The sequence below is a fragment of the Aspergillus bombycis genome (genome assembly GCF_001792695.1).
Source record: "Aspergillus bombycis strain NRRL26010 chromosome Unknown contig00072, whole genome shotgun sequence".
Taxonomy (NCBI): Eukaryota; Fungi; Ascomycota; class Eurotiomycetes; order Eurotiales; family Aspergillaceae; genus Aspergillus; species Aspergillus bombycis.
The window spans coordinates 27,308-54,521 of NW_019170074.1; the positions used below are offsets into that span (position 1 = coordinate 27,308).

General features: G+C 49.1%; 8 protein-coding genes across 8 annotated transcripts; 2 read left to right on the top strand and 6 right to left on the bottom strand.

Moving 5' to 3' along the window:
- Positions 1–653: 653 nt before the first annotated feature.
- Positions 654–1,817, bottom strand: ABOM_008686 (uncharacterized protein; the record flags this gene model as incomplete). The annotated part of the gene is made up of 1 exon (XM_022535815.1): positions 654–1,817. The coding sequence occupies one exon, from the start codon at positions 1,815–1,817 to the stop codon at positions 654–656; it is 1,164 nt and encodes a 387-aa protein (XP_022387058.1).
- A 1,031-nt stretch (positions 1,818–2,848) lies between these two features.
- ABOM_008687 (type I polyketide synthase) lies at positions 2,849–9,318 on the bottom strand (the record flags this gene model as incomplete). Its single annotated transcript, XM_022535816.1, has 4 exons — positions 2,849–5,173; positions 5,230–8,646; positions 8,698–8,989; positions 9,041–9,318. The coding sequence occupies 4 exons, from the start codon at positions 9,316–9,318 to the stop codon at positions 2,849–2,851; spliced, it is 6,312 nt and encodes a 2,103-aa protein (XP_022387057.1).
- A 772-nt stretch (positions 9,319–10,090) lies between these two features.
- ABOM_008688 (putative O-methyltransferase) lies at positions 10,091–11,485 on the bottom strand (the record flags this gene model as incomplete). The annotated part of the gene is made up of 3 exons (XM_022535817.1): positions 10,091–10,615; positions 10,665–11,177; positions 11,231–11,485. 3 exons carry the CDS (start codon positions 11,483–11,485, stop codon positions 10,091–10,093), a joined length of 1,293 nt encoding a protein of 430 aa, XP_022387027.1.
- A 1,392-nt stretch (positions 11,486–12,877) lies between these two features.
- ABOM_008689 (uncharacterized protein) lies at positions 12,878–13,360 on the bottom strand (the record flags this gene model as incomplete). Its single annotated transcript, XM_022535818.1, has 1 exon — positions 12,878–13,360. One exon carries the CDS (start codon positions 13,358–13,360, stop codon positions 12,878–12,880), a length of 483 nt encoding a protein of 160 aa, XP_022387026.1.
- A 1,267-nt stretch (positions 13,361–14,627) lies between these two features.
- On the top strand, positions 14,628–20,910 carry ABOM_008690 (NACHT domain protein; the record flags this gene model as incomplete). Its single annotated transcript, XM_022535819.1, has 4 exons — positions 14,628–15,062; positions 15,124–15,457; positions 15,513–15,788; positions 15,845–20,910. 4 exons carry the CDS (start codon positions 14,628–14,630, stop codon positions 20,908–20,910), a joined length of 6,111 nt encoding a protein of 2,036 aa, XP_022387067.1.
- A 2,102-nt stretch (positions 20,911–23,012) lies between these two features.
- On the bottom strand, positions 23,013–24,563 carry ABOM_008691 (uncharacterized protein; the record flags this gene model as incomplete). The annotated part of the gene is made up of 3 exons (XM_022535820.1): positions 23,013–23,779; positions 23,827–23,925; positions 24,503–24,563. 3 exons carry the CDS (start codon positions 24,561–24,563, stop codon positions 23,013–23,015), a joined length of 927 nt encoding a protein of 308 aa, XP_022387068.1.
- A 291-nt stretch (positions 24,564–24,854) lies between these two features.
- ABOM_008692 (uncharacterized protein) lies at positions 24,855–25,760 on the top strand (the record flags this gene model as incomplete). Its single annotated transcript, XM_022535821.1, has 2 exons — positions 24,855–25,359; positions 25,408–25,760. The coding sequence occupies 2 exons, from the start codon at positions 24,855–24,857 to the stop codon at positions 25,758–25,760; spliced, it is 858 nt and encodes a 285-aa protein (XP_022387065.1).
- A 150-nt stretch (positions 25,761–25,910) lies between these two features.
- On the bottom strand, positions 25,911–26,297 carry ABOM_008693 (uncharacterized protein; the record flags this gene model as incomplete). The annotated part of the gene is made up of 1 exon (XM_022535822.1): positions 25,911–26,297. The coding sequence occupies one exon, from the start codon at positions 26,295–26,297 to the stop codon at positions 25,911–25,913; it is 387 nt and encodes a 128-aa protein (XP_022387066.1).
- Between the last annotated feature and the right edge of the window lie 917 nt (positions 26,298–27,214).

Below are 27,214 nucleotides of genomic sequence, written 5' to 3' on the forward strand. Positions count from 1 at the left end.
GCAGTCTGACTTGACGTCTACGCGCTCGCTCTCGATCCAAATAGGCGTGCCATTGTTTCAGAATGACAGAACTGGCAGGAGGCTTTGTTCAAGCGCCGGTACAGGAAGAATATTATGATTCGCGCAGGTCAAGGCTGTAAGTACCACTGTTCTATTATAAGCATATTGCAAGGTCGATCCGGTGGACGTTGGCAGGCCTTACGGCAGCCATGTCGTATACTCCACTACTGGGCAAACGTTGATTGGTATCTGTGATTTGGGACCATAGTAGTATGGTTACATTATAGTTGCCTTCAGTCATTCTCATTGGGTGGCAGCATAAGCTCACCTCGGTCCCACAATTGAGGCTGAATGATCCACGAGTAGCGTTTCGCTAGATATTGTCGTTTACGTCAGGAAACCAGTGGCTTGCGAGACAAAATCCTTCTGCACCATGGCTGATGAGACCCAAAAACCATCAATTCCAGTGCATGTGAGACGGCCTGATCTAGCGCGACTTACGGTGCTCCGTATGGCTCAGGTGAAGTCTCCAGCTTTCCCTGGATAACAATTGTACCGGAATAATATACAGGAAACAATAGAAACAACGAAGAAAACAAAATCGAGAATTTATACCAGAGGGAACCACGTAAAACTTAAATTGTATGCGTCTGCTAAAAGTCATCCTCCTGGTGAATCGACTCGAAAACCTTTTCTCGGGACATTTGCAATGAGTCAATATAGGTCCTTAAGATTAGCTGATCGGACTGATGAGCCATGCCTTGTGCATGCCGGGCCAACACGTTCAGAATTGATCCGATCTTCTCCAGCTCAGACAAAAGAACCTGGGCAATAATTTTTGAGCGTAGCTCATTGTCCAGGAGGTAACTGCCAATAGCCATCGGGGTATCATAGGTAGACAGGCCCATGCTAAGGGGTGACTCATCTTGTGATGTTTCATGTTGCTGTGTCAGGAGGGTTTGGTAGGATTCCAAAACCTGCTGTATGATAAGCACCAACAAGAGAGCGATGCGTAGTCCCTGAGCACAAGGGCAAGCCAAGATCTCCTTCACTGTTTCCATTGCCGTACGACCGTCATCGAGGGTCGCATCCAACGATTGTGGATGATTCAGCGGGGGAGTTCTCGATCGCATGCAGGATATCCGCGGGCCACGCATGCTCTGCAAGACTGAGGCTGCGCGTGTAATGCAGTCGCCACTCTCGCCGACACCAATAGCATGTTCTGCCATAATCGCATCCCACGAGGGATTGCCGCGTGGGTCTGCAGGGCATTCCCCTCCCATCTCATTCGTTTGTAGTCGTGCCACGTGTAGGAGATCAGGAAGAGACATGTCAGCTGACTCAGGGCTTCGAAACGGTGCCGCCGTTCCGTCGAGACAAGGGTAAGGTCCAATGTGAGTTTGAGATCCTATAGCTGACTCGGAAGCTGGGGAAGGCAGGGTATGGAACATGCTGAAGGGTGTCGCATAGTTAGATGACTGGTAAGGGTCATATGGCGACATAGCATTGTCAGAGGTGCTCGGGGTTCGACAATCTTGGTAGGTTCCCCCCTTTTGTGGATGCTGAGATATTGCCTCCTGCTTTCGCCGTGTGTCTTGAGTGGTAAAACTATTAGACCTCGAAGATGCGCAGTGGTGCCAGGCTTTGCCGATGCGACGAGACTCGCTATAGTTGCAGGCAATACCGCTCTTGATGCACCGTACGCAATGCGGCTGACCGCGGTCGCATTTGACCTTCGATAGGGCGCAGAAATCACAGCTAGCCCTTAGCTTGACAGGCTTTCCCGATCGCTGGCTCGGCGTCCTTGTGGTACTCATTGTCAAACAGTAGCTGAATATGTTGTCTTGGGCCAACCTCGAGGGTGTATGATCGATTTCAACGTCAGGGTAGATAGTCGCGGTTAGAGACGAATAGTGAAAGTATGAGAGAAGAGAGGCAAGTATGAGGGTCAGAGGAGCATGAGCTAACAGTTAAGGGATTGTATTTAACCTGTCCCAGCTGAATAACTTCACCCTTCGCGTCACGACATATCTATTGGATCGATTGTAAGTCAAGGTACAGGGCTGAATTGACCATGGATCCCCCAAGGGTCCCAATCCTGCGTCAACCATGGAAGCCCCCCGACGGCGACTGATTATGCTTAGGGGATCATATCAAGTCTCAGTCCAAAAATACCTTTGATGCATACTGCATCTGTCATTGGAGGGTGAATACCTTCAGGCCCGCTCCTCATAGGTGCACGAGGAAGTGTTCCTGCAGTATTAATTATCTTTATCTCTGCGGATAAGGCCTGTGGCAAATAAATAGTGCCCTTGGAGTGATATCCTCTGTGACATGTCCTGGCTGTGGTGCTTTTATTCCCGACGGTGTCGATCTCGATTCCATGTGTGGCCCCACTGAGGCCCGCACCATGGGGTATATCAATTGGCCAACCTACACTAACGCCACGGGATTGTTCGGACTCTCTTTTGTTGGTTCTGGGCAGCCCTAATCAGTTGGGACTGCGCCTCTTCACAGCCCGTATACCAACCGATCTATGAACGCCGTAGGTCACTTCTTAGTAGATGTTTGGGGTTGTAAACTTCGATTGGTGTTATGAGTGAAAGGCGTTTTACATGGACGATACAATCTGCATTGGATATGTAGGGTTCATACTAGTATTCTGTGCTCAAAGTCGGCTCTATGGTGGATTGGGCTGACTTCTAGCCCTGTGGAACTGGGTCCAATATCATGTACAAATCCGCATCTCATTACAGTGGAGACAAACACATATGCGCCATACGTAGGACTCTGAGTAGCAAACAAAACATTTAGTTTTGAAAAGACAATCAAACATATCTATTAACATTCATTGTAACATCGCTGTCCGCACTAATCCAGCCAGGCGACTGACTGCTGGGTTTCGAACAATGGTGAAATGATTAGCATCAGGTATTGTTTCTAACCGAATGTTAGCTCCCCCAAGCAGTTGATCCCATCCGTTGGATGACATGTTCTCCCGGCGTTCTAGCAACCAGGAGATGACCTCTGGGTCATCCGGATATCGTTCCGGGAGAGGGTCCCCTGGCGACTTGCATACGCCATCCTGTGCGTAGATGATGGTAGTGCGAGGGGCCGCATCAGCCGGGCGGAAGGGTGCAGGTGTATACTGGTCTAGAACATCATTGACGGCTTGGAAATGCTGCAAGAGCCATGCCGGCGGCTTCCGCCCGCCGTGAATACCAAAGACCCCTGCTTCCTCAAGAAAGCGGTAGAAGTGTGGTGGACACTTCCCTAAGCCCATAGGATTCGGAGAGTCTATCAGTAGTAGTCGCTCAACCTTTTCCCCTTGATCAACGAGATACTGTGCCACTTCATATGCAGCAATCCCACCTGCAGACCAACCCCCGAGGTTGTATGGACCGCGCGGCTGACGTCGACGGATCTCAGCCACGTAGACTGGGGTAAGGTCTTGAACTCGACATTTCGCAAGCTCATTCGGCCGCTTCAAGTATGGGCAGTCCATGGCATATACGCGTACATCCCTGGAAATAGCGGGTAGCGTTGAATAGGATGTGGAGGACCCAGACCCATCAGGAAAGAGAAAAAGGGTTTGTGAACAACTTTCGTTGCCCTGGAGGTTTATCGACGTCGCGGGTGGATGAGTGGCCACTAAACTCTGCTCGGTACCTTGCTTCGTGGATTGAAACATTGTTCGCAGCGCCGCTGTAATTGAAGCAACGCTAGTGTGCTCCAGAAAGAAGTCATTCGGGAGTTCCAGGTCCGTCTCATCACGCACTCTTCCAAGAGTTGTGAGTGACAGGAGGGAATCTAGGCCAAGTTCGCTCAGGTCATCCGCATTGGTGAGATCTGTGAGATACACACCCATCTCCTCGGCTAGTATGGACGAGACCAAGCCCACCGTAGTTTCCACACCATCTAATACCGTGTTTTCCACAACATCCCTGTCACTTCCACTAGGCGATGTGATACTGGCTGTCGTAGATCCATCAGGGGTTGGATAAGAGCTTGTCTCGCCACTATCAGATTCGGACGATGATGGCATATTGAGGTAGACGCGAAGTGACTGCACAGATGGACAGTCTTCAAAAAGTGACCATGGTACGTCGAGCCCCAGAAACTCCCGAAACTTACCGATGATAGTCAAGGACATAAGCGAATCAACTCCCATGTTAGTAAAGTTCACATCCTCGGTGAGCTGCCCAGGGTCCACCCCAATCTCTGGGGCAATAATCTCAAGCACTCGCTGCCATGGATCCTCAACCTGGGGAAGCTGAGTTTGGCTACTACTCTGGGTCCTAGCAGCAGTCCGGGAAGTACAAACAGCCTTTGGTCCTGTGTTTGAAGGGCCGCCTTTGGGTCTCGTGGCGGGCAGTAACATTTCCATGACCCGCCGAGCCACTTTCTGAAAGGTGACTGCTCCATAATGAGCGATTATGCGGTTTTCATTGAGAATATAAACATCCCCCACATAAAGGCCCTTATTGTGATGGACAGGTTGCATTTTGACGTGAGTTTGGTAAACCGTGTCTGGGGAGAAAGGCTCGACACAGCGCATGAACCCCCAACCGTGGTTCACAAACGAGTGCTCGGTTAGATCAATAGAATCGTTGCAGTTCATGACGAAGCCAGTCAGATGGCCGAAGCTGTCAGACCAGACAGGATTCAACGAATACTGACCTGTGGTCGACTGTAAACGCACTTGGGCCGTGGCTTCCAGCCCAGAACTGTCGAATATCACTTCCTCCATGGCTTGATATGAGGGCCCGTATTGCATCATTGACGAGAAGAGTCTGTACGCCACACCTCGGCGCATTTTGTGCGTCCACCCTTCTTCAACACCCCTTTTGAGCTGCTCAATGCTGCGTTGAATTAGGTACAACTGGCGGTCCCAGCCCTCCTGCCAGTTGGTAGCTTGCCGGAGCTCTATGACACATTGTGCGTGCTGCACGGTGAGATTGCCCGTGTTGTCAACGCTGTACACCTTTATCACCCCACGCAGCATGTTCCAGTCCATGTCAAGAGACGCACGGAAGAGCTGTGGTCCAGTTCCTTTGACGACTAGCGCCTTCTCGACGACCATGTCACAAACGTCTATGTTATAATCTGGTACATCCTCCTTTTTGCCTAACAGATATGTGCCTAATGTGTGGGCAATATCCGCATATAAAGACTATGGAGCTTCTTGTCAGTATACCGAAAAAGCCAGAGTCTGCACTGTGCACTTACCGATGGACAAAGCGTTACACCGTTGACCTTATGATCCAGTGCTACTGGCAGTAGCTCCGGGTCACTAATATCAGATTCAATAATAATCATTGCCCGTGCGGCATCTACCACCTCTTCAACAATCTTCTGAACGGAAGGGCTCAACCGAGTAGATATCGGTTGAATAGCATTGGCACTCATTGCCTTTTCAGGACACCCCTTGGTTAGGCAAAAGTTATTCTGGTATTGAATCCAGTGGTTCTGATAGTCCCAACTATATCCAGGGAGCGTGATGACCTGGCTGCTGCTCTTGAAGTCACGTTGGTATTCGTCCCAGTTTAGCCGCACGCCTGCCAAGTGGAATACTGACAATGATCCCGCGAGGGTTTTGAACGTATCCTCTCGGTGGGATAACGTTGGGCACACCCTAACACTTGAGCCCACCTCAGCCTTCATCATGCGCATGAGGATGGGATGGGTACCAATCTCGACTGCTAGACCTGCAGAGTCAAAGGTACCAGAGGCCTGAGCTGCCTGTACGGCACCGACAAAGTTTACGGGCTCGCGACAATGTCGACGAATGTACTGGGCCCCAATAGCTCCTTCATCCGTGATAGTATGGCCTAAAGTGGGCGACACGATTGGAATCCTCGGTGGTTGATACGTCACTTGGCTGGCAATATATTCCAACTCGTCCAAAATCGGGTCAACCTGTGACGAATGAAACGCGAATGGTAGAATCAGTTTCTTGGAAGTCACTTGAAGGTCGGATAATATCTTCGAGGCTCGGTCAATCTCATCAGTCGTACCACTCAAAACCGTATCATCCAGGCCATTTCTGCACGATACCTCCACCTGTACGCCGTGGAGAACCTTCTCTATGTCAGAAATCGACGCTTTGACTGCCAACATCCCATGTGACCCGGATGTGCATCTTTTCTCTAGCAAGGCAGCCCGCGACCCAACTAAGTAGATCGTGTCGCTGATGCTGAGCACCCCTGCCAGCTGCAGGGCTGCATACTCACCAAGACTGTGCCCGAGCGCATATTGTGGTACCAGGCCCCAGTTCTGCCATAATCGTGCCATTGCTATTTGAACCACCACAGTACCAACTTGCACTACAATCGGGGACAGTTCTGCAACATCAACCGCTCCTGTGATCAGAGGAAGTATTGAGGGAAACCCATGCCCGCGACTGATAGCCTCAAACTCGGCTATGTCCGCGCGAAAGGAGGTGAAGCTATCGTATAGTTCCCGTGCCATAGCTGTCTGCTGTGCACCTTGGCCCGTAAATAGGAAGCCTACTCCAGGTGACTTGGATGGACAAGGCTTGGTATCCTGTGTCACATCTGTGTCCAGCAACCTTCGTTTAATCTCTTGCAGGTCATCCCCTACAAAGGCTACACGGTAGGAGTGGTGCATGCGCCTAGCGGTAGTCGTGTATCCGATGCGTGCTAAGAGCGCTGCGGAGGTTTCTGGGCCAATAAACTCGGCCAAAGCACGCATATTCTCTGACAGACTCCTGGATGACCGAGCGGAGAGGGTGACCACATGGTATTTCCGTGGGTCGGACGAAAGACCAGCCCGAAAGTCCTCTAACGACGGCGCATCTTCAACCAACACTGCTGTATTGCCTCCGGCTGCAGAGAAATTATTAATAAATGAGCGGCGCTTTCCTTCCCCGGGACGCATCCAATCAGTTTCCTTGAGCGCAATATGAACATTGCGCTGCTCCAAATCTGTAGGGAAGTGGCGGTTTATTCTTCCCTTGATGCCACAATGGGGTGGAATTCTGCTTTTCTGCATCATCAGCAGCACCTTAATCAATGCTGTCACACCAGACGCCGACTCGCCATGGCCAACATTCGCCTTGACAGATCCCAGATGTAACGGCCTATGCAGGCTCCGACTATCATCCCAGGCGAAGCTGTCCAGCACCGATTTCATCTCAACTGCGTCGCCCGCCTGTGTTCCCGTGCCATGCATTTCGATGTAGCTGATCTCGTGTGGATGGATGCCAGATTCTGCCAGTAATTGTTGGAATAGATGTGCCTGCGCATCAGCTAACGGACGGGTTATTGAGACTGCCTCCGCCGAATGCGAAGTTCGTGCTCCTAGGATCACGCCAAATATCGGATCGTTATCGGCTATTGCATCCGGTAGGCGCTTGAGAATCACGGTGCCTACACCATCCGCACGACAATATCCGTCCGCAGCGTCATCGAAGGTTTTACAATTCCCAGTTGAGGAGAGGAAATGCCCCCGGTCAAGGCCGGCAAAGTTGTCAGGGTTCGTTAAAATATTTGTGCCACCGGCCACGGCGGTATCACAATCACCGTTGAGTAGAGCGCTGCAGGCAGTATGAATAGCTGCTAGGCTGGACGAGCATGCTGTATCCACCGTCACGCTCGGTCCGCTGAATTTGAAGAAGTAATTGAGGCGGCCGGGAACAAAAGCTCTGATACCTCCTGGGATGAAATAGGTATCAATGTCTTGGCTACTGTTGACTTCGCGCCAGTCATCGCTCGTCATGCCGTAGTATACACCCACACGATCCCGCTGGCTTGCTGGGGTGCGATCCGGGACAAATCCAGCCATTTCCATGGCTTCGTAAGCCGTGAGCAGAGCCAGGCGTTGGGCAGGGTCCGTCTGGCATGCCTCGCGTGGGGACATCTGGAAGAAGCGCGCGTCAAATGAGCCAGGATTTCGTATCCAGCAACCGTGTTTGATGCGACTAGTGTTTTTCTGTCGCAGTGTAGCATCGTAATGAGCCTCACGGTCGAACCGGTCGGCGGGAATAGGCTTATGGACATCCAGCCCTTGCTGCAATAGTTCCCAGAACTCGTCCAGGCCGTCTGCCTCCGGAAATCGACCACTAAAGCCAATAATGGCGATCTTGGATGATTCATTGCCTGGCGAGTCTGGCAAAGTCTCGGCTTCTGGTCCCTGGGTTGCCGTCACTTTCAGGCACTCCACCTCGATGCCGACCTGAGTTAATGATGTTTTCATTCTGGACGTGATATTCGTATGTATAGGGACAATTTGAGCGGTGGCATCAGGGCTATGCTGAACAATACTCTCCTCAACCTTGTCAAATCTTATCTGGCAGGTCAAGATCTCCATGATCAGTGCTCGAAGCAAGTCGCCAAATGTCTTCTCCTTCAGGACCACGCCCGTGGCGCAGGATATGAGGGATGTGTTCGATTCACGACAAAACAGAGATCGTTCAGTTGGTTTGCGCCAGAGGATACTGTCTACGTCGGCCTCGCTGTATAGATGTGCCGCGTGATACGGTGCATAGATTGACACCGGCAATGATTTTGCACCTCGAAAGTGGAGAGAGTTCTTTAATGCCTCAAGCACTTTTGGGGTACCGCTGATCGTAACGGTATTGCTTCCAGCAGCGCTGACGTACGGCTTCATAATCGTCGGGACGCCCTATGCTACCGTATGAGTGTTATGTGTATTGTCTGTGTGTCCGCTACTTACCTTATCACCAATAAATGCCTCGAGCATCTTTTCAGCCGCTGATTCTGACATGTCTGCCACTGCGAGTGACCATGGTCTCCACTGTAAACCGTCTTCTCCGGCCAAAGCATTAGCCCGTCGAGCTACATGCATGCCAACCCGAAATGCAACCACCACGGCCTCAATGCCAAGGACAAGCAAGTCAATGCTGGTTCGTGCGCAAGAAACGGCAGCGGCTGCGAGTGACCCGGTGCAAAACCCAACTAGGACGGAGCCGGTTGGTGGATGGCAAAGATCCGTAGTCTGCAAGAGTCTGCGTATAGATGAGTATGAGAAGGATCGATACATATATAACACCACTCACTGAATGTATTGTCCTATCTCGTAGAGGCAAACCAATGCACTGTCCAGGGCAACATGGCGTCGTCCGTTTCTGACGGCACCTAGCAGAAGGGGGAGTGTGTGTGCGTCTGGCAACGAGGCTCTCTCATTTGCCGGTAATGAGGATATCTCCTTCCTTAAAGCAGCAAAGGCGTCATCGAGAAAGGACTTTAATGTCGGGTTATTCTTCACATATAATAGCTTGTAGAGAGCATCGTCTACGCGGACAGTTTGATCTCCGAAAAGGTAAATAGCGACCATATTTGCTAGTGTTCATAGGTGGTGAATACTGAGCCACATTTGGAATAACAGTTCGCATTGTTGTATATAAATCTATAGTAGGTAAAGCAACATACTCATCACCGGGGCTCTGTGAGGCTGTGCCGTGTTGGCATCGTTCGGGAATCCACCCAATCCTCCAAAAAGATACCGAAACGTCCGACGTACTCCGATGGGCCCCGTGAATCCGATGATAGCGAGACGTGGCCCCAACAGTGACCAGCGAAGTGTCTCGGGGTAGTTCCTATGGACTGCCTAATTGTCATCGTTTTGTTTTACGGCCACCCATAGACAAGAATGCGGCCCGACACCCTTGCCATTGCTGTTAATGCTCATATAGTTTTGCTGGATTCGCAAGTCTACCTTCTAGAAGCCGAGCTGGGAGTAGATGTATAACACAGCCTATATACAAGTAGATCATTTGGTCCACTCATTGCCAGGCTTCCCGAATAGCACGATCCCATGGAGAAGAAGTGGGAAATGGTGTTTGTCAAAAGGAGGAGCATTACAGAATCTTTGCCGACATAGGATGGGGTACCACGTTTCTACAGGCCATTGTAGATATCCAAACGAAATTGTACACAGCTTTTCCATGCATCCATGTCAGTTAGGATTAGCATAGCGGGGTTTACAGGGACATGCTCGCAATGAATATTGTGAAGATATCTAAGAATTACAACATCTGTACATTTCCCTTCATATTCTAGATCTATATACGGAGTATCAAGCACTTAGATGAAGATAATATCCGTTTCTATACATCCATACTCAACTCAATCACTGACATTAAACTTCCGTCAGGCTCCTCGATCTTCACTTTCAGCCGTTCATCAACCTTTTTGAAGATATCCATCCACTCCTCCAGCTGTCTTTCCATGCCGTTGAACACCTGTTGCATTATCAGGTCTTGGGCGCGCAGCAGTCTTTCCTTGGATGCTGGAATCACACCCGGATCCGGCAACACAACGTCGACGATAATGATACGTGCACCAGGCTTCAGAGTCTGGACGAGACGTGACAGTATCCGCACACAGTCATCGAACGACCAATTGTGCAGTATCATCCGCAGCATGTATACGTCAGCATCTTGCACGGGCTGTGGATCAAAGAAGCTGTGTGCTCGATAGCCAATACGTGGCTTCAGGTCTTGGGCATCATCCAAGGAGGAGAGATATTCGGGACCCTCAGCCACTACCTTGGGTAAGTCCTCCACAACGAAGTTCAAGTCAGGAAACTTGCGGGCCAGCGCAACTGAAGTGTGGCCGGTGGACCCACCCACCTATCCTCATCAGAATCTAATGTCCCGGGGAGAGTGTAACAACACTTACATCAACTACACAAGCTTGTCCAAGGGCGGCCCAATCCCATCCCTGCGCGAGCTTCTCGGCATCTGTCCCTTGGATGCGCGACATGCTGCGCATAAAGCCGGCAAATTGGCGTTGTCGATCTGGCTGTTCAGCCAAATGGTTGAAGAAGGACAACTCGGTGTCAATCGCGATATTATATGCCGTCTGATTCCCTTCAACACTATCTGGCCACCGTTCATGTGCTTCCACCATTGCAAAAGCCGTAGGTACGGATAGATCACTCATGATGACAGCCCAATCATGGAAATCAGCATCATTGCGCAGCAAAGCAGATGTGGCGGAGTGTGTGAGATGATGCGATGGGCTTTCAAGGAAAAGACCATTAGTCATGGCCATGCGAACGACGCTTCTGAGTTGAGGCTCAGGTGCCTTGGCAAGGATGGCAAGGTCAGCGTAAGCAATGGAGCCCTCTAAAGGCACTAGGTGGAAGATCCGAAAGTGACATAGCCATCGCAAGCAAGACGCATAGTGGTACTAGTTATGACTTAATACAATAATGTTTTTTATATCAGGTGCTGCTATCTTACCCCTGTCTGCAAGTTCAACAAATACGCACTCGGTCCTGCGGCAAGTTGGAAGAGGCGCAAGGCATTGTCCAGGATTCGCTCCCTTGCAGCATGAGCATCCGGCGAAGCGCCAGCGGGTAGCACGACTGTGGGTGTATGGCGATTGAACGAAGGCCGGGGATGGCCAGTAGAAACAAGGTGGTTGTTCAGTACCTCGACGTCGTTCACCAGACTTCTGGTCAATTCTTCCATAGTGGAGCGCGAAGTGCATGCCATGTTGAGATCACCGTAGCTATTCATGTTTGATACGCTCGATGTATGTACATGGACTGACAGCATCGTGGTTTTAGCATAGTGCCTTCCCTAAATATCCTTCAAGATTCGGCTTGCCCGAATATGTCTCGCGATTTTCGGACTACTCGGGAAGCGACGAGCCCCGAGATGTGGATGAGATGAGCTGACTACGTGGGGTGCCTAGTTGGTGTGTTGGAATTGGGACCTATTGGGGTGCGAGTCTGGAGTTCCTATATATGAAATTCACAAGGTATATCGCAAGTTGACAGGATGCAAAACAAGATCTTTCTTCGGTTAGTTGCACCTTTTCCGAGATGCTGCAAGTTGTATTCTTGGATTACTGTTCGATACCGTAAAATAACCAAAGCTATGTTGTTTCCCGCTTGAAAGTGTGGCGCAGTCAGCCTTGTTTAGTAGGCGGTGTGGATATTGCCGGCCACCACCACAGTCGGAGCGAATTCTACCCCAAGAAGCAAGCAAGCTCAGACTCTGGAGAGGAGCGTAATTCTCTAGTGTATGGGAACACCATTCCTAATCGATAGTTATGAAGCTAGACCTCGATCTATTAAGTATATTGTTCCATAGGCTGTAATCAAAGAACGTTGTTTACTGAGTAAGCTTTTAATAAGCAATACAGAGCCAGTTATGCAGTAGGTAGGACGCCTCGGCTCGCAGAGGTAAATAATGTTCAAATGATTCTCAGCTACATTAGAGAAAGAGCACTCAATTAATGGATAGGTCCCCTTGGTGTCCATAGATGGTTCGGTATTCCTATGGTAAGACTGTTGCTATAATCTCCTGGATTGCGAAGACAGATTGAATAATGACAGGAGTCTGTGGATATATATATAACTATGTTTACATCTACTGGTACATGCACAAGCAATTCTTCTAATAAGTAGATACGTAGTACGGAACGGGTAGCGATGACATCCTAGAGTTCCAGATGGCTAAAGACCTCAATGAAGGATAGAACCATAGTGAAAATCCAAGGGGGTGTTCGATCAATGGTGTAATTTGGAACTTCTGTAGCCCAGTACAGACATGACGTATCCATGGTCAAAATCTCTCATCATATTGTTGGTTTCGCTAGGTTTGACAAAGCCTATTTGACTCTAACCGGTTTGTGTACTTCACTCTGCCTACACTCTGTTGAAGGGAACGGTGGATTGCCTCCTAGCTGAAATGAATGTGGCAGGGCAGAACGGAATATAGTGAAGCTACACAACGCAGTGTACCGAGGAATCACCCAACGACATACCCTTGGTGGATTAAACTTCGTATCAAATCCTATTCGTTCATTAGCATATAGTTTTACTGTTCGCCTGCAATAGGAGTGGAGGGCAAAAGGTCCGAAAAGATAAGGAAAAAGGCCTACAATAAAGTCACGGTAAAATCGCCTTGAATGTGTACATTAAGGTCGACCCCAGGTTCTCCGAAGCTCAAGGTGAGTAAATCCACTTGATCAGTCCCATTTTCTTGTCGGATCTTTTCTAACAATGCCTTCAACGAGGCCTTCTCGGCGCTGGGTGCGGGTCCTGCCTCTGGCCCACTCGCTTCGAGAGCAGCCTCATGGGACAATTTGCATTCAGTGGGGTGGACACCCAGGCCTATCGATTGATCTGAGTTAATCGGGCGTTCGTTGCGGTTCCAGGCCGGGGATTGCGGTCCATTGGCCGTATCATAGTGCATACCTTCATGGCTACGTGCAGGCTCCAAATGGCTCGGTGGGGATGACGGAATGTAATGCTTGCTCTTCGGGTCTGAGCAAGAGGATATATTCGCAGTCCATGTCCTCATCTCCCTCTCCCCGCCCGGCTGCACACTTGAATATTTGAGAGGACCTTGCTCGACCATAGTGAACTCGATTATAGAGGCCGAGCGGCCAAAGCCCCTCGAAAGTAGACAAACTAAATGGCTCCTATGAAACTGGCAGAAATGGGTACACGAGTAAGTTTAGGCTCCAAAGGTCGAGATGCTCGGCCAGGCTGTTTCCTCAAGCGGATGCAGACCCACATATCGAGGAATTTGATTGGGGATTTGGTAATCATTGGCAAGGCAACCAGTCGCTGCGTTGGGAGTGGAGACTTTTTGGATAGGCTGGAATGTAGTCGATTATGCAACAAGCTTTATCGGCTCCGAATGCCCTCCATACTCGAGCTGAACTGGAGTTATTATCGGAAACATTGTCCACCCTCAAAACAAAAAACAGACGAAACAGACAGAGGTCTTGTGGGCGTACCAAAGTTCATGTTGGGCCTCATGGCAGACCCGCAGCTTCAGAACAGGCCGCATGCGGAAACCCTAACTTGATAACTTTTCCGCGTGATGCCGATTTGATTATCAACCATCTACCGCTACCCACCGTGGATGTCGATCTTGTCACTTAAACTCTCGGATCGACATCACAGTTAGTTAGTCGATATTTTCATCTTCGCGTCTATCCAGACCCCTGTCCATGGATGCATGTACCCACTATTCCTTCAAGAACCGATCTTTGGGAGATAGGTACTCTTTGTGTCTAGGTTTTTGCCGGCCCACTATGAATACTAGAAGGTCCATCACTACTTCGGCGACGCCGACGATAGTAGTACAATACTGCTCTTTGCTCAAGTAGGTTGTGTTCCTCACGACTTCGGTGACCCCGACATCAGTGAGTATTCAATTGAATAGGAACTCGGATATTGTGCATAGTGACTATACCTAGATGCTAAGAGTACGAATATGGAATAGCTGTAGCTGAAATTCATGTAGGCAAGGCCCTCTTTGTCACGACTCGTCGGTAACGCCGACTCGAATGCACGCCGTCAATTGGGTAGGAAGATGGTATATTTCGTCATCACATGAGTGTTCGTAGCATGTTGCCTGAACAAGATGACATGCAAGTTCCTCTATTTGATCATGCGCTTCATGATGTGGGGTTACTCTATGATAGCCTGGAGTCGAGGATCCTGCGAGCTTGGATATATAAGATGCAATGCATCTGGCACAGAGCCTCTGCTTTCTTTTCTTTATCATTCATTTGCGCATACATATTGTTAATATTTAATCGTTACATCATATGAGCCACCTTCACCATTCATCATACTTGCATTTCTTTTCCTTTTGAGTAATTCATACCACAATGACCACTTTTACGAAACCTGATGTCTCTCACCCCTTTGGGTCCTCTCTATACACCAACACGAGTCTTGGGACAGACAACGGGAGTGTTTCCAACAGTGTATTCAGACAGAGCACTATCTCCAAGAGCTCTATTAAGTCTGACGGGGAAAACTCAATGCTGGCTGATGTTGTTGACATGCTCGCTCGTCGCAGCAGTGATGCGATGATATCGACAAAAATCCTGGAAACCGACTACGCAACAGTTCTACAATGGATTCGATCAGAGAGAATGGAGAAGCTTCCCGCTGAAGGAAGCAGCTATGACAAGATGTTAATATGGGCAGCATTGTTCGTAGAGCGGCTGCATTCGTTCGATAAGGCAATCGAAGAATTCGCGGGAGACAGCCACATGGCGGCTCAGCTTGCGTACGTCCATTGTGCCAGTCTGTTAGAGGTGGGTTTGCCCTCTAGTCGAGAAGGAGAAGCAATCTAAGTAGTGCCATACGGTATTCTAGCTCGGAGAAGGGAACTCTTGTGCCCTAATGAGTCTATTCGGCTTCTTCTATCGCTGCTCGTCGGGCTTGGGGAGCGTTCTCGATCTAGCCGAGTTCTTCCAGGTTTCTAGCGATATCAAGGACCAGCTCAGTCTGGCTCTTGCCGACCTGGTAACCTTGATTGTGGGGATTGCAACGCACTTCCGTAAAACCCTTCCGACAGTAGGGTACTTGCATATTGATATCTACTGCGAGTTTTCGGACCAAATTCATAACTTCCGCAGTCGGTGTGAGCGTATTTCCGGGTTGATGTGGAAATACCAGCTGGAGCGCGAGGGGTATGACAGTGCCAAAGGTACTATAACCCTCTCTGTCCACCTAGAGCTACAATACTGATCCAAATGGACCAGTGACTGACACGAAGACAATCAAGCGCTGGCTCGAACCGGAGGATCCTGTCCTTGCCAACGTCGTCGAGGCCACGGCCCAGCTTGCCCAAGAGCGAGAAGAATCCACCTGTGTGTGGATGATGTCCTATCTAAATCGCTTTTTGAAAGGAAACCGGCGAACATTCGCGATTTCTGGCAATCCTGGATCAGGAAAGTCCATCCTTGCGACTGTGATCAACGATCACTTGCAGCATCCCGTGGGAGATGTCAGTTACAGAACCATTTTTGTGCCAATTAGTGAGTTCTCTCATGACATGACAACTAATTAATCCTTCTGCTAACCGTGCCTGCAGACAGTAGGGTCCTGGCAAACACCATGCCTCGTGCTATTGCAAAGACCATTCTATCCCAGCTCTTCGACCAGCAAATTGGAAATATTCGCCTTTACCGCGTTCTTTCGGATACATACAGACGGTGCCTGGAGACCTTCGACAGTGAAGCATACGATGACATTATCTGGGGAGTGATCGAAAGCGCACTTGAGGCTAGCCGGAAAGACGCGAAGGAACTAGTCTTGATCATTGATGGCGTGGACGAAGCCAACGGTGGCGAAGCAGCTTTACTGAAGAGGCTCCGGCATGCTACCCATAACGCAAAGAGTACCAGGCTGATCCTTCTCACTTCGCAGCAGGAGTCCAAGACCTCCCAGGAGGGACAGGATACGGTACGCGTTACGCCAGAGCTTATTCTGGATGATATTTCGGCAGTTGTGCGGAGTATCCTGCAGGGTAGCGACGGCTTCTCCAAATCTCCTGAAGAGCGACGGGAAATTCAAGTTACTCGGATTGCTGAGGCTTCTAATGGCTCCTTCCTGTGGGCTAAGCTCGCTTCGAAACAACTCCGGGACGAGGCCCCGTCCAACACGCAGGCTCTGATAAAGGCAGTTGACAATCTTGTCAGTAGAAAGCACACGATTAAAGACATCATCCATCGCACGCTACATTCGAATATGACCGAAGAAGCGATAAAACTTGTTGTTTGGCTTGCCACCGCTTGTCGGCCGCTACAGGTCCAAGAATTGTCTGCTCTGCTATCTGTTCAGCAAGAAAAGCAAAAGATCATAGAGCAGGACAGGGAAAGTCCACTTCATATTCTGAAGCCTGTGGCGTCTTTAGTCTTTGTTCAAAACAACTTGGTGTTCCTGCGGCACGCCAAAATCCGCGACTCGATCCTGGAGATCTTCAACCATGGCAATATCCTTCCTACAGTCAAGAACACAAACCTCGATCTAGCCCAGCGGTTATTGCTCTATGCAAAGCTTGTAGTTCCGGATGGACGTGAGCTAGCCTTGGAGCCATTGGAATCGAATTTCACCCGCGACCTCATCGAAAGACACCCTTTGTTGGACTTTGCACTCCGTTACTGGATGGACCACCTGAGGATGGCAATGGGTTGCAATACAGACCACGAAATCTCTGCAGCTGCGAAAGAAATTCGCAATATACTTCCGAGTAGCACAACCTTCTCCAGGCTGGAGATGGCTATTTGGCAGCACAAAGAGGCTCCAGTCCTGATGTCTTTCCACGATACCCAGACGCGCCTCTATCAGTCGATCCTATCTTCCAAACAGCCAGCCACTCTTCAGACAATACTATGTCAAGTGACTTTCTATTGGACTATCCATAAGGTCCCAACTCAAGCTGACCAGGTCTTCTATAATGCCATCAAGATCTGCCAAGAGCTACTCTCGGCTCAACACAGTATCACGATGACGGTGGCACAATATTTCTTGGACATAACTACTAGACAAGTGACTACCTCAAAGACCACGACCATGGTGAAGCGAATTGAAGTACTGCACCTCCTTGTGGAGAGCTATAAGGTTCTTTATGGATCGGCAAGCGATAAGTTCATTTCCACTTCCACCCAGCTTGCGGAACATTATCATTACATCAAGGAAGAGCGCAAAGCCGAGGAGATTAGAGTCTCCATCGGTACTCGTCATCCAGGAGGTACACAAGATCCGATCAAACCCCAATTGCCCGATCACTCGCTGCACATACACCTTATCGGTCGGCCGCAAGTCATAGAGGGAGGGGCAAACCTCAAGCTGGACGAGATTGAGATGGATATGGAGGTTAGCAGGTCTTTCGAGTTTGAATCACTTCTCAGCAAAGCAGAACAGTATGCAAAGGCTGAGGACCATAAAGCAGCCGAGCTCATTTACCTTGAAATCTGGCAGCGCAGCAGCTGGGAGTCCCGACTCCACAGCTCCTTAGAGTGGGAGCTAAGAAAGATGAAGGCTGCTCAGGCCTACTCGAAGTTCCTCATTTCGCAAAAGCGAGAGAGTGAGGTCGCAGCCGTTCTCTGGGGTTTCTGGCAAGAATATGAACAGGCCGGCTCCACTCTGGAAGAGGCAGTTGTATCGCAATTAATGCAAGTTGCAAAACTTATGAAATCCGTCAAGCTGGAGACCGTGGCACTGCAGGTTCTGAAGCATTGTGCTCAAAGCATCAATCAGCATAGCTCGATTTACGCGGAGCTCAAGCAAGCTATACAGTCAACCTCCGAGTATGTGATAGAGAACGAGTCCACGGCGACTGAATCAACCCTTGAGGAGATTGTGTTTAGCACCGTTACTACAAAGCAATTCTCAACCAAGGCCACCACTTCTCTGATCAACATGTACCTGTCTCAGCGTAGATGGCACGACGCTACACAAGCCATGAAGCGGGTCTTGCGGAGTATCTGGCCAGCGTTATTCGCCCCATCGCTCGAAGAGGTTGTCCTTCCATCGAAGAATGTGGACTACTGTGTTCAGCTGGCTGAGCGCTTGAGTAACTGCTATCGTGCCAGACAGCGATCAGTAAAAGAGGAAAACGTTCGTCTTCGGGTCTATCGTGCTGCCCGACGTGACCGACCCTGTGGTGACAAGCTCCGTGATCGCGCCACGACCGCAATTTTGCGCTTCTATGAACGGTCCTCCAAAACCGACGAACTCATCAGTATCCACCAGGAAGTGTTAGACGACTATACGAAGCAGCATGGGCAGGCCCATCCGACTGTGCTCAAGGAGCTGTGGGCTTTGGCCACGTTGACCCACCTGCGCCCTGTCTGCGTCGATTACTATGGACAGATTGTGGAGATCCTGAACAAGGATACCACTACCTGTCACCCGGACGCCTTTGAGCCGCTGCTTATCGTGGTCGCCGAGCTTCTCAGCCAAGGACGCTTTGCTGAGGCATTGCAGCCTTGCCAGACTTTGTTCAGCACCTTGCAGCATCGACATATCAACCCCAAGCTGAAAGATCAGGCCTTCGTCAAGCTTACCTACGAGCGCTATGTGCATTGCTTACGGATGACTCGCGCTGACACCGTCACTATTCACGATGTGACGATGCAGTACCGGAAGGCATGTCGATCCCTCTTCGGGGTTACCGCGACCATCACGGTGCAAGCCACGACTACACTGGCACAAATTTGCCAGGAAAGCTATGGATACAAGAGTGAGGCGATCGCACTCTATGAGGAGTTATTGAAGCTCAAAGCAAGCCATGTTGATCTCGACTATGATGGAATCGCAGCGACCTTAGATGCGTTGTACGAGGAACAGGAGGCTACACTGACTTCAAATATGGAGACCATTACAACCGTAGAGTTCTACAGGGTGGTGTCTCTTCATAGGAGACGTCTCGAGGCCACACGATCCAAACACGGATGGGCTCACCAGGAATCACTCTCCCAGATGGAGAAGCTCGTATCGCTCTATTCTCGACGCAATGAATTCCAGTCGGCCTTCTCCTTATTGCAAGAAGCAACATCCCAAGTTCTCTCGAAGGAGACCTCGGCGGTCAATCTGTGCCTAGCAGCCCAGAGTATTGCCTCCAGCTTTATCACCTCGTGTCAGGTCCAACGCGGCAAAGGAATGGCACAGGAGATCTACCGGCAGATTGTGGCAAGGGATATCGAAGTTGGCTCTATCAGCTTTGACTTGTCCACAGACCAGCGTCAAGCCCTTGTTTTCCTAGCCCAGCTCGAGTACAGTCTCCAGGAGCGGGAGGCCTCGTCTATCACCATGAACGAGATTTACACGTCATTGGTGACTGAATATGTCTATTTTGACCAACTTCGAACTGCAATGAAGTCAAAGACCAGTAGCTTCCAGAGCACGTTGTCTATCGTCCACCGCCTACATGGTGTACTGCTATCCCGAGGTCGTCAGTCAACCGCGACCGGACTCATCGAGAAGTTCACCCACTATTTCATATCTGCCGAGAGCGATACCGTCGATGTCACCTTTGTCCAGGGCAAGGTCTTTGTCACCACGCTTCTCGAGTACTTTAGATCTCATTCATCACGCGATTATATCAGCTCTGTCGCCATCGCCAGCTACAACGGCGTAGCCCAACTCCTGGCCTCCAAGGAGTATCATAAAGCATTTGACTTGGCGTCGGTCTCATTCAAGTACCTTCGGGCCCATCACGGCTTTGCCTCATTGACCGCTGTTAAGCTGGCATTTAAATTATGCCTGGCGATTTCCAGCCGAGACATCAAATCCTTTGTGGAGCCCACCGTGCGAAAGGAGATGCTTGGTTTATCGGTCGAGATCGTCAAGGGAGCTCTGGACAAGTTTAAGCAATTGAAACTTGATCTAACTCAGTTGGACAATGTCAATTTGGACCGCTTGATCGGGCTGCTGGACGAACAGAAGGAATATTCCACCTTGGCTGGCGTGCTTACCTCCCTTTGGAATGCTCGCGAAACCCGCAGCACGGAGCAGCAACAGCACCGCTACACTCTTGCCCTTGGCCGGATGCTTGTTATTACGCGCTACATGATTGACCACCACGTGGATGCCATCCGTCTGGCCGAAGACATTGTATATAACTGTGCTCGTGTGCATGGCGCACGACACCCCAGTACCGTCGAGATGACTGTGCTCCTGTCGCAGATGTACACGAGCGTGGCACAGGGATACCAAAACCAGAAGGACTACCGCGACCTGGCGTTCCGGTACTACAAGAAGGCTGCAGTGCTACATGAGAACGCCCTACGATCCTTCGTTGACTCATCGTACTTCTCTTCCAGCCTCGGAGACACGAGTAGCCCCGGTGGCTCGAGTGTCAGCAGCCCCGGCGATGCAGCAGAAAGCGAAGGCAAGTACGTTCGACAGCATCTACGACTGCTCAAACTCGCTGTCGAGCGCTTGGGAGACTGGCCGAAGGAGTACTCGGAATACGAAACGCTGAATACCGATATTTTCAAAGCCTTTGGAAATGAGCTCAAGGGAGTGGAAGGGGTGGAAAAGTGGGACTTGAAGAGATTCGGGTGCGGCCAGGCTGAAGCCACTGATGACTTGATCATGCCTGCCTCGGAGGAAGGCGTCGTTCTACATGAAGGCTTCGCAATTCCTGTGTAGGTTTCTAAAATCATAGTAATTGCTCTGTGAGTATTCCATTGGGCTCAAAAGTCTTATCAGTTGTTGAAAAACACCTAAAAATTGTCAAAAGTACTGCGGAAGTTGGTATGAGCAGGGGCAAAAAAGTTGAACCCTACAAGAGACATGGTTTCGTACGCACTGCCAGCATCTGATGGTGTATTGCGAGTCTGTATTTTTAGTGCTTATACGAAAAATGCATTTTATGTTTGCTATTAAACCGCGAGTCTAGTAAGACGACAACAGGAGGGATTCGCTGGGGGTCACCCACCCAACTACGACCAACCTCCCGGCGTGTGGCTTATGCGCGGTCACTACTACTAGTAGGTCGCTGGGGGTCAATGTCGCGCCCTCCAGCGTCCTTGGCGTGGGTGCCGTTTAGACGGGGTTGCTGACCGGCATATCCCGTCTGGGCGACTCGTCACGAAACAAGCTGAGGGGGTTTGTCGAGTCATCGTACACGTGATTCTCCTTTCGTCAAAAGAGAGGGGTTGTTTGTGATCATATTCGGGTCATCAGACACGGCATTGATGACATTCACAGTACGTCGCTGCATTGTGAGCGATGAACAATAACTACAACCCTTTCCCGGTCCGTTTCCGCGCCAGAAACCTTCATGCACTATACTTTCAGCATATTACTCTATGGTCTTTCCGTGCGTTGTCAATGATTTGACGTATTTGCGAGTAAAGTTCCTGGTCTTCTTTCCTTCGGAATTTCCCGCCCTGGGAATACTGCTTTCCGCAAATCCAAAATGCGTGGGATCAATGGCTTATAGTGGTCCAAGAAACTATCCTGGATGCTCAAAAACGGTTTCATCAGATAGGATTCCCAATTTCTGATAAGCCAGTTCCTCCGTATCGAGGTCATCCCATCTTTCACACTTAGGGTTTACCTCGCCAGAGCCTCCATGCATACAGATCTTGAAAAGAACCCAGAAGAAAGACTCTAAATCATGGGTGAATTAGTGTTTCTCACCAAACAGCAATCCAATAGCCATGAATGCTCTTGTCCCTGTTTTCCCTGTCGCTCCGGATGACATTTCTCTCTGTTCCCGGATGGTAAGGTCTAAATCGATGAGAAAGGCCGGCCAATGTCCAGCGTCGGAATTGTTGAGAATACGATTCCCGATAGAGATATCGCCTTGCAATAGACCTGTCTTTGAATGCAGTGGTTCATAACCTTTTCTCTTAGTGAAATTCAGGCGCAGGACATATCAGAGATACCTATGATGCAATTTTGAAGGGCAGATAATAAGGAGACCCGTGACTCTACCTCATAGATAGGGATCCCATAGTCACGTACAATAACCCGACGATGCTCTCTAGTTTGTGAGCCGCCCTTGTTTTTTGTCGGGGAGCCAGAACAGGCACGCTTGCTTGGAGGCAGTGGCGTCCCTAGTCGACTGGAGGACCTTTTGCGACTTGCCTGACTTCTGGAGCGGCCCATTCTTGTTGTATCTGCCGGCACGTGCCGCCCGCGCCCGCGCCCAAATTCGACCCGGATTGTATCGATTTATAATTTGTTGCTTGGGTAATATCAATGCCTCACTCGGATATTGTTACGGACATCATCGGCCTTACCATTAACTTGAACTATTTCATCATATAATGCCTGGCCACATTGATCACCCCTTTGTTGGTGGCCTCGCGGAGAAGACTTCCTTCCAATTCCCGCTCCGGATATTGCCAGGAGTCCTTGACAACAAAAGCCTCGCCTATGCTGTTATGAGCCTTCCAACAAGTTGTAGCCCTACCAGCGACACACGGAGCGCGTTTCATAATTTCGTCGATGACCAGGCGTTCTGTTTGCCCACCACGCATGATCTCAATAAAATATTTCCCATCCGACGAAGTAAGGAAGGTTGGATCATACCCTAGCTGGCTATTGCTCATGGCAAAAAAAAACCCAACATCACGGTGATAAATCGAAGGGCGTCCTTATTGATATCAAATGGTAATGATGCAATGGCGCCAAGTCGATCGAACTCCCAGAGTCGCATAATAGATCCACACAGCGTGAAGCCAAGTGAGAATCGACGGGTGCTTTGGGTTTTAAAGACCTCTCTCGCATAGCGTCCAAGATCACGCCATGTCTTCTTTCGAATTGCTCTTTAGCTTTCCAAGAACCAAGACCCGTGGCCAGTCATACTTTTCCTGATCTGTTGAATTGGTGACAATACCAATGTCGAGTTTGCGCCCCGCTGTGGATTCCTCTAATGGCCGATTGGGTTGTGTCAAAATTGTACGAGACGACTCTAGGGCATTGTTTTCGCTGCTTGCCATACTGCGGATTTTATCGATCCAAGTAGACAGCCAGTCTAAAACCTCCCTTTCCTTCGCGCTCTCGGGCCAGTTCTGCCACCCGCAATCTGCAGCAAACAATGGGCTATCACCTTCCTGACATCGTTGGAACACAGCCGCAGTAGCTTCGTTTAAGCCTTCAATACAGAAAAATACGTCGTCAAAGTTATGTATACCAACGTATATTGATCCCAGCTCTTCTTCCAACACTGCATCGACATATTTTCTCTTCTCAGAGGAGTTGACAAAAGTGCTCGTGTTAAGAGATTGAGGCGTTTGGAAAGGATAAGGAGTCAACTTAGGCGGAGGGGTGGATTGTGCAATAGCAGCGTAGCCATTATCCCAGATAATTACATCTGACTGTCGGTCAAGTATTGCGTTTAGCAGAGCGAAAAGCCGTGAGACTTCAAATTTCAATGAGTCGGCTACTGATATAAACTGGCGACGATTATTTCGGAAGGTTTCACGCCCAGCAACTGATAATAGATACGATGTTGCAGCAAGACTTTGCAGAGTTATATTTAATTCGACAAGCTGATTCTTGAACCCTACGGAGATCAGATATATACTGAGAGACACCCCCCACGCTCCCTACCTTTATTATCTTCCAGATCGTCCGCGGTGAAAGACCTAACAATATTAGACTTAGCACAAAACTCCTCAAAGATGCGTCGAAAGGTATCCAATCCATCTCCTATGGGATGTTTTTTTTGATACTTCTGCCCGAGAGAGATAGATCATTATCGGTACTCAGTGCACAGATAACATCCCATGCAAAGTAGAAATGCTACTGAAAGGGAGACTAAACTAGTGGATCAATGGATATAACATGTGCAGAGACAATAATCAGTTTAACCATGACACAGGAATACATGCGGGAAGATAGAGATAATAGAAGACAATATCCACCAAAAGAAAGTGAAGTATCCTTATTGCACGCTGTCATCCCTTTACGAAGTCTACAGACACGTGATTTAGCGGATTTGCCGCGGATGCATTACTAGCCACATTACTAGCCACACTTACACAATGACAGTTAAGTTTTTGCCTCGTGACCAGGATTACTAATAGTCCCGACCCTTCTTGGCTACCTCAGGAATGAACGTCATCAAATACAAAAAGCGACAGCTTACTACTCTATTTACTTCGATCGGGTAACTCTAAAAGATACTAAGTGTAGAGCTGTGTCTCTGTTTTTATCTTGCTTGTTATATCTCAGGTCTGTACGAATATCAAGCAGCTAGAACCTATTCGGTCTGTAGCTAACTCACCTTTTTTAGATATCATAATTGGTAAAGCGGCGAGCTTCGAATTGCCAAATTTGGTTAGCATTATTACTTCAGTGCCAAGACACTTCCGATAGGCCCGTCGTCCTTGAAGCCTATACACACCTAGACATATTAAGGGACATCTCGCTGTTCGTTTCTTTTTGTTTTCTTTTTTTCAGTTTTCCTTGTTACCCCTCCATATCCCGCACCATTTCATTATATTGTCGAATACGGTTATCTCCACTCTCCACTCTCCGTGCTCTCGCTTGTCTTCAGCATACGCCCTCTTAAGATCTATTACCCGATTCGTCTTAAAAGGATGCTTGATACAGAAGATAAGCAAACCACTCGCATTATGGATTCGGAGCCACAAGTAAATATTCTTTGCTCAGTTCCAGGGTTTGCGGTGCCTGATCCAGACCGTGTCAATGAAAAGGTTACCTCCAGTAATACGATCTTTAACTGGGGTGGTGTGAAGATAGCAAAGATATCTTCTGATGTTGTTGTGAAATTCGGATCCCATGTCACACCCAGCGAGGCGAAGAATATGATATTTGTCGAGCAAAACACGGAAGCTATACCGGTACCAAAAGTCTTTGCCTGCTACTCGTACGGTCCACTATACCGGGATATCGAAGACTACGGCAGCCTGTTCGATACCTATATATTTATGAGCTATGTCGAGGGTCAAAGCCTAGATAAAGTTTGGGAGACTTATGATGATCTTACGAAAAGTTATATTACTAGTCAACTGAAAGGGTACTTCAGCCAGCTTCGCCAAATTAACGACGGGAACTACATCGGTTCGGCTGGTCTTGGCCCCGTTACTGATCCAATTTTGGAAAGTCATCACACTAAGGGTTCGTAGTATCTACACCAGAAAATTCAATAAAGCTAATACAGACAAGGGCCGTTTGATAACGAAGAAGATTTTAATAATACAATTATCGAGGCATATCAATCAAAGGCACCAAAACGTCATATCAGGACTTTCTTGGCCGGTATGCTTTCACAGAAGCGTCACAGAATTGTGTTTACCCATGGAGACCTACGCCTTCAGAATATTATGGTCCACGACGGACATGTCAGTGGGATTTTGGACTGGGAATTTAGTGGCTGGTATCCAGAATACTGGGAGTTCTCGAAAGCTCTTTATGTTTGGAAGTGGCAAAATGATTGGATTGACTACCTGGTACGGGTTCTTCAACCCTACTATTCCGAATATGCAGTCCATTCTTTTTTGACTGAAACACTTTGGTGATTGTAATTCACATGCCCGCCATCAATCCTTCACACTAGTGTCGCAACGCATGGTTATTTCTCAATACATTCCTATCCCAATCTGTGTCAAAACAATCATTCAAACGTTTTCATGTATCGACCCGAACTTGGACTTGAACATGTCTTTTGATTATGCCAGTGTTTTCGCCTCCGCCAAGACATCATCCACCCAGTTAGAGCAATTCCGCGCCGGTGGGTCGGGGCTTGCTTCTGTCAATACTCTAGGATCGTGGGGAGGAGGGTGTTTCCGCGATATCTCTTCAAAACGTGAAAGCTGGGCCTTTGGCAGTTGAAACTGCAGAGTGGAGCTTTTGTAGGATTTGCTGTCGCTGAAACGGTATGCCGGTCTTGAGTTGTAATCCATACCAACACCAACATCTCCTGTGACATGGTAAGATCTACCAGCACCTTGGCTTTCGTTTTGTGCAGGGACCAGAGCGATACCCTCGTGGTCTGGGCCACGTCTCTGGCTAAAGGCAACTCGGTAAACATTATAGGTAACTGTTTCGACAGACATGATGACCACGATGTTTCAAGAAAACACGTTTTTAATGGCTAAAGAAGATAGTATAGATCTTTCACTTCGATCTGCATGGACGCGTTGCAAGAGTCCTGCTTTTCCCGATTGATAGGTCGTCGTTGCTCGATGAATGAATTTGGACGCAACATATCGAGTTTCAGCCCGCGCGCGGCTAACAGGACACTTCAGAAGGAGGTGCAGTCCCAAGGAATGAATACCATTATTCTAAATATCGACCCTGCCCACGGATCCAATTACGCAGAATAAGTACGGAGGTAATTTGTAGCTCCATTGCTTTTGCGCAAAATATAATGCTCTGCGGGTGGCACCAGCGTAGCCGGATCAGGCTTAGCGTCTACGCATCTGGACCATGAAACCTAACCTTTAAGCACATTTCACCTATCTATGTGGCTCCAAAAGACTTTTAATCCTGTACCTGAGGTAGTGGATCCCGGTGGTACGTTAGAATAGAAAATGTAAAGAAGGGTAGCTTTGTGCATCCCCAGGGGAAAGCCCCAATATCAAGTGCGATGGGAGAGATGCGACCACAACGAAGCCGAATATTCAGCACGCGCCTTCAAGGGTAAGAAGCAGTATTGCGGTTTTCCTGACATTGATTCGCTCGGAGAGCGATATCCCCGACAGTATCCACTGTGTCGCAGATGGTGATCGACGAGTCCCAGTTGGTTGTTGTAGGTCCGTGTTTACTCGCTCTTTCTGACTTGCTGGATTTAGCACCCGTTGCCGCTTTCCCTGCACTTGAAGCCCTGAAGCCCACCAATCTTCACCCAAGACTGCTGACGTGTCCTCCACTCAAATCTTGGTGCCCCTCCTGTGGATCCAGTTAAAAGTTCATTCGGATGTTGGATGCTGGATGCTAGATGCGAGGCTTATGGTAGGACTATGTTACGAGG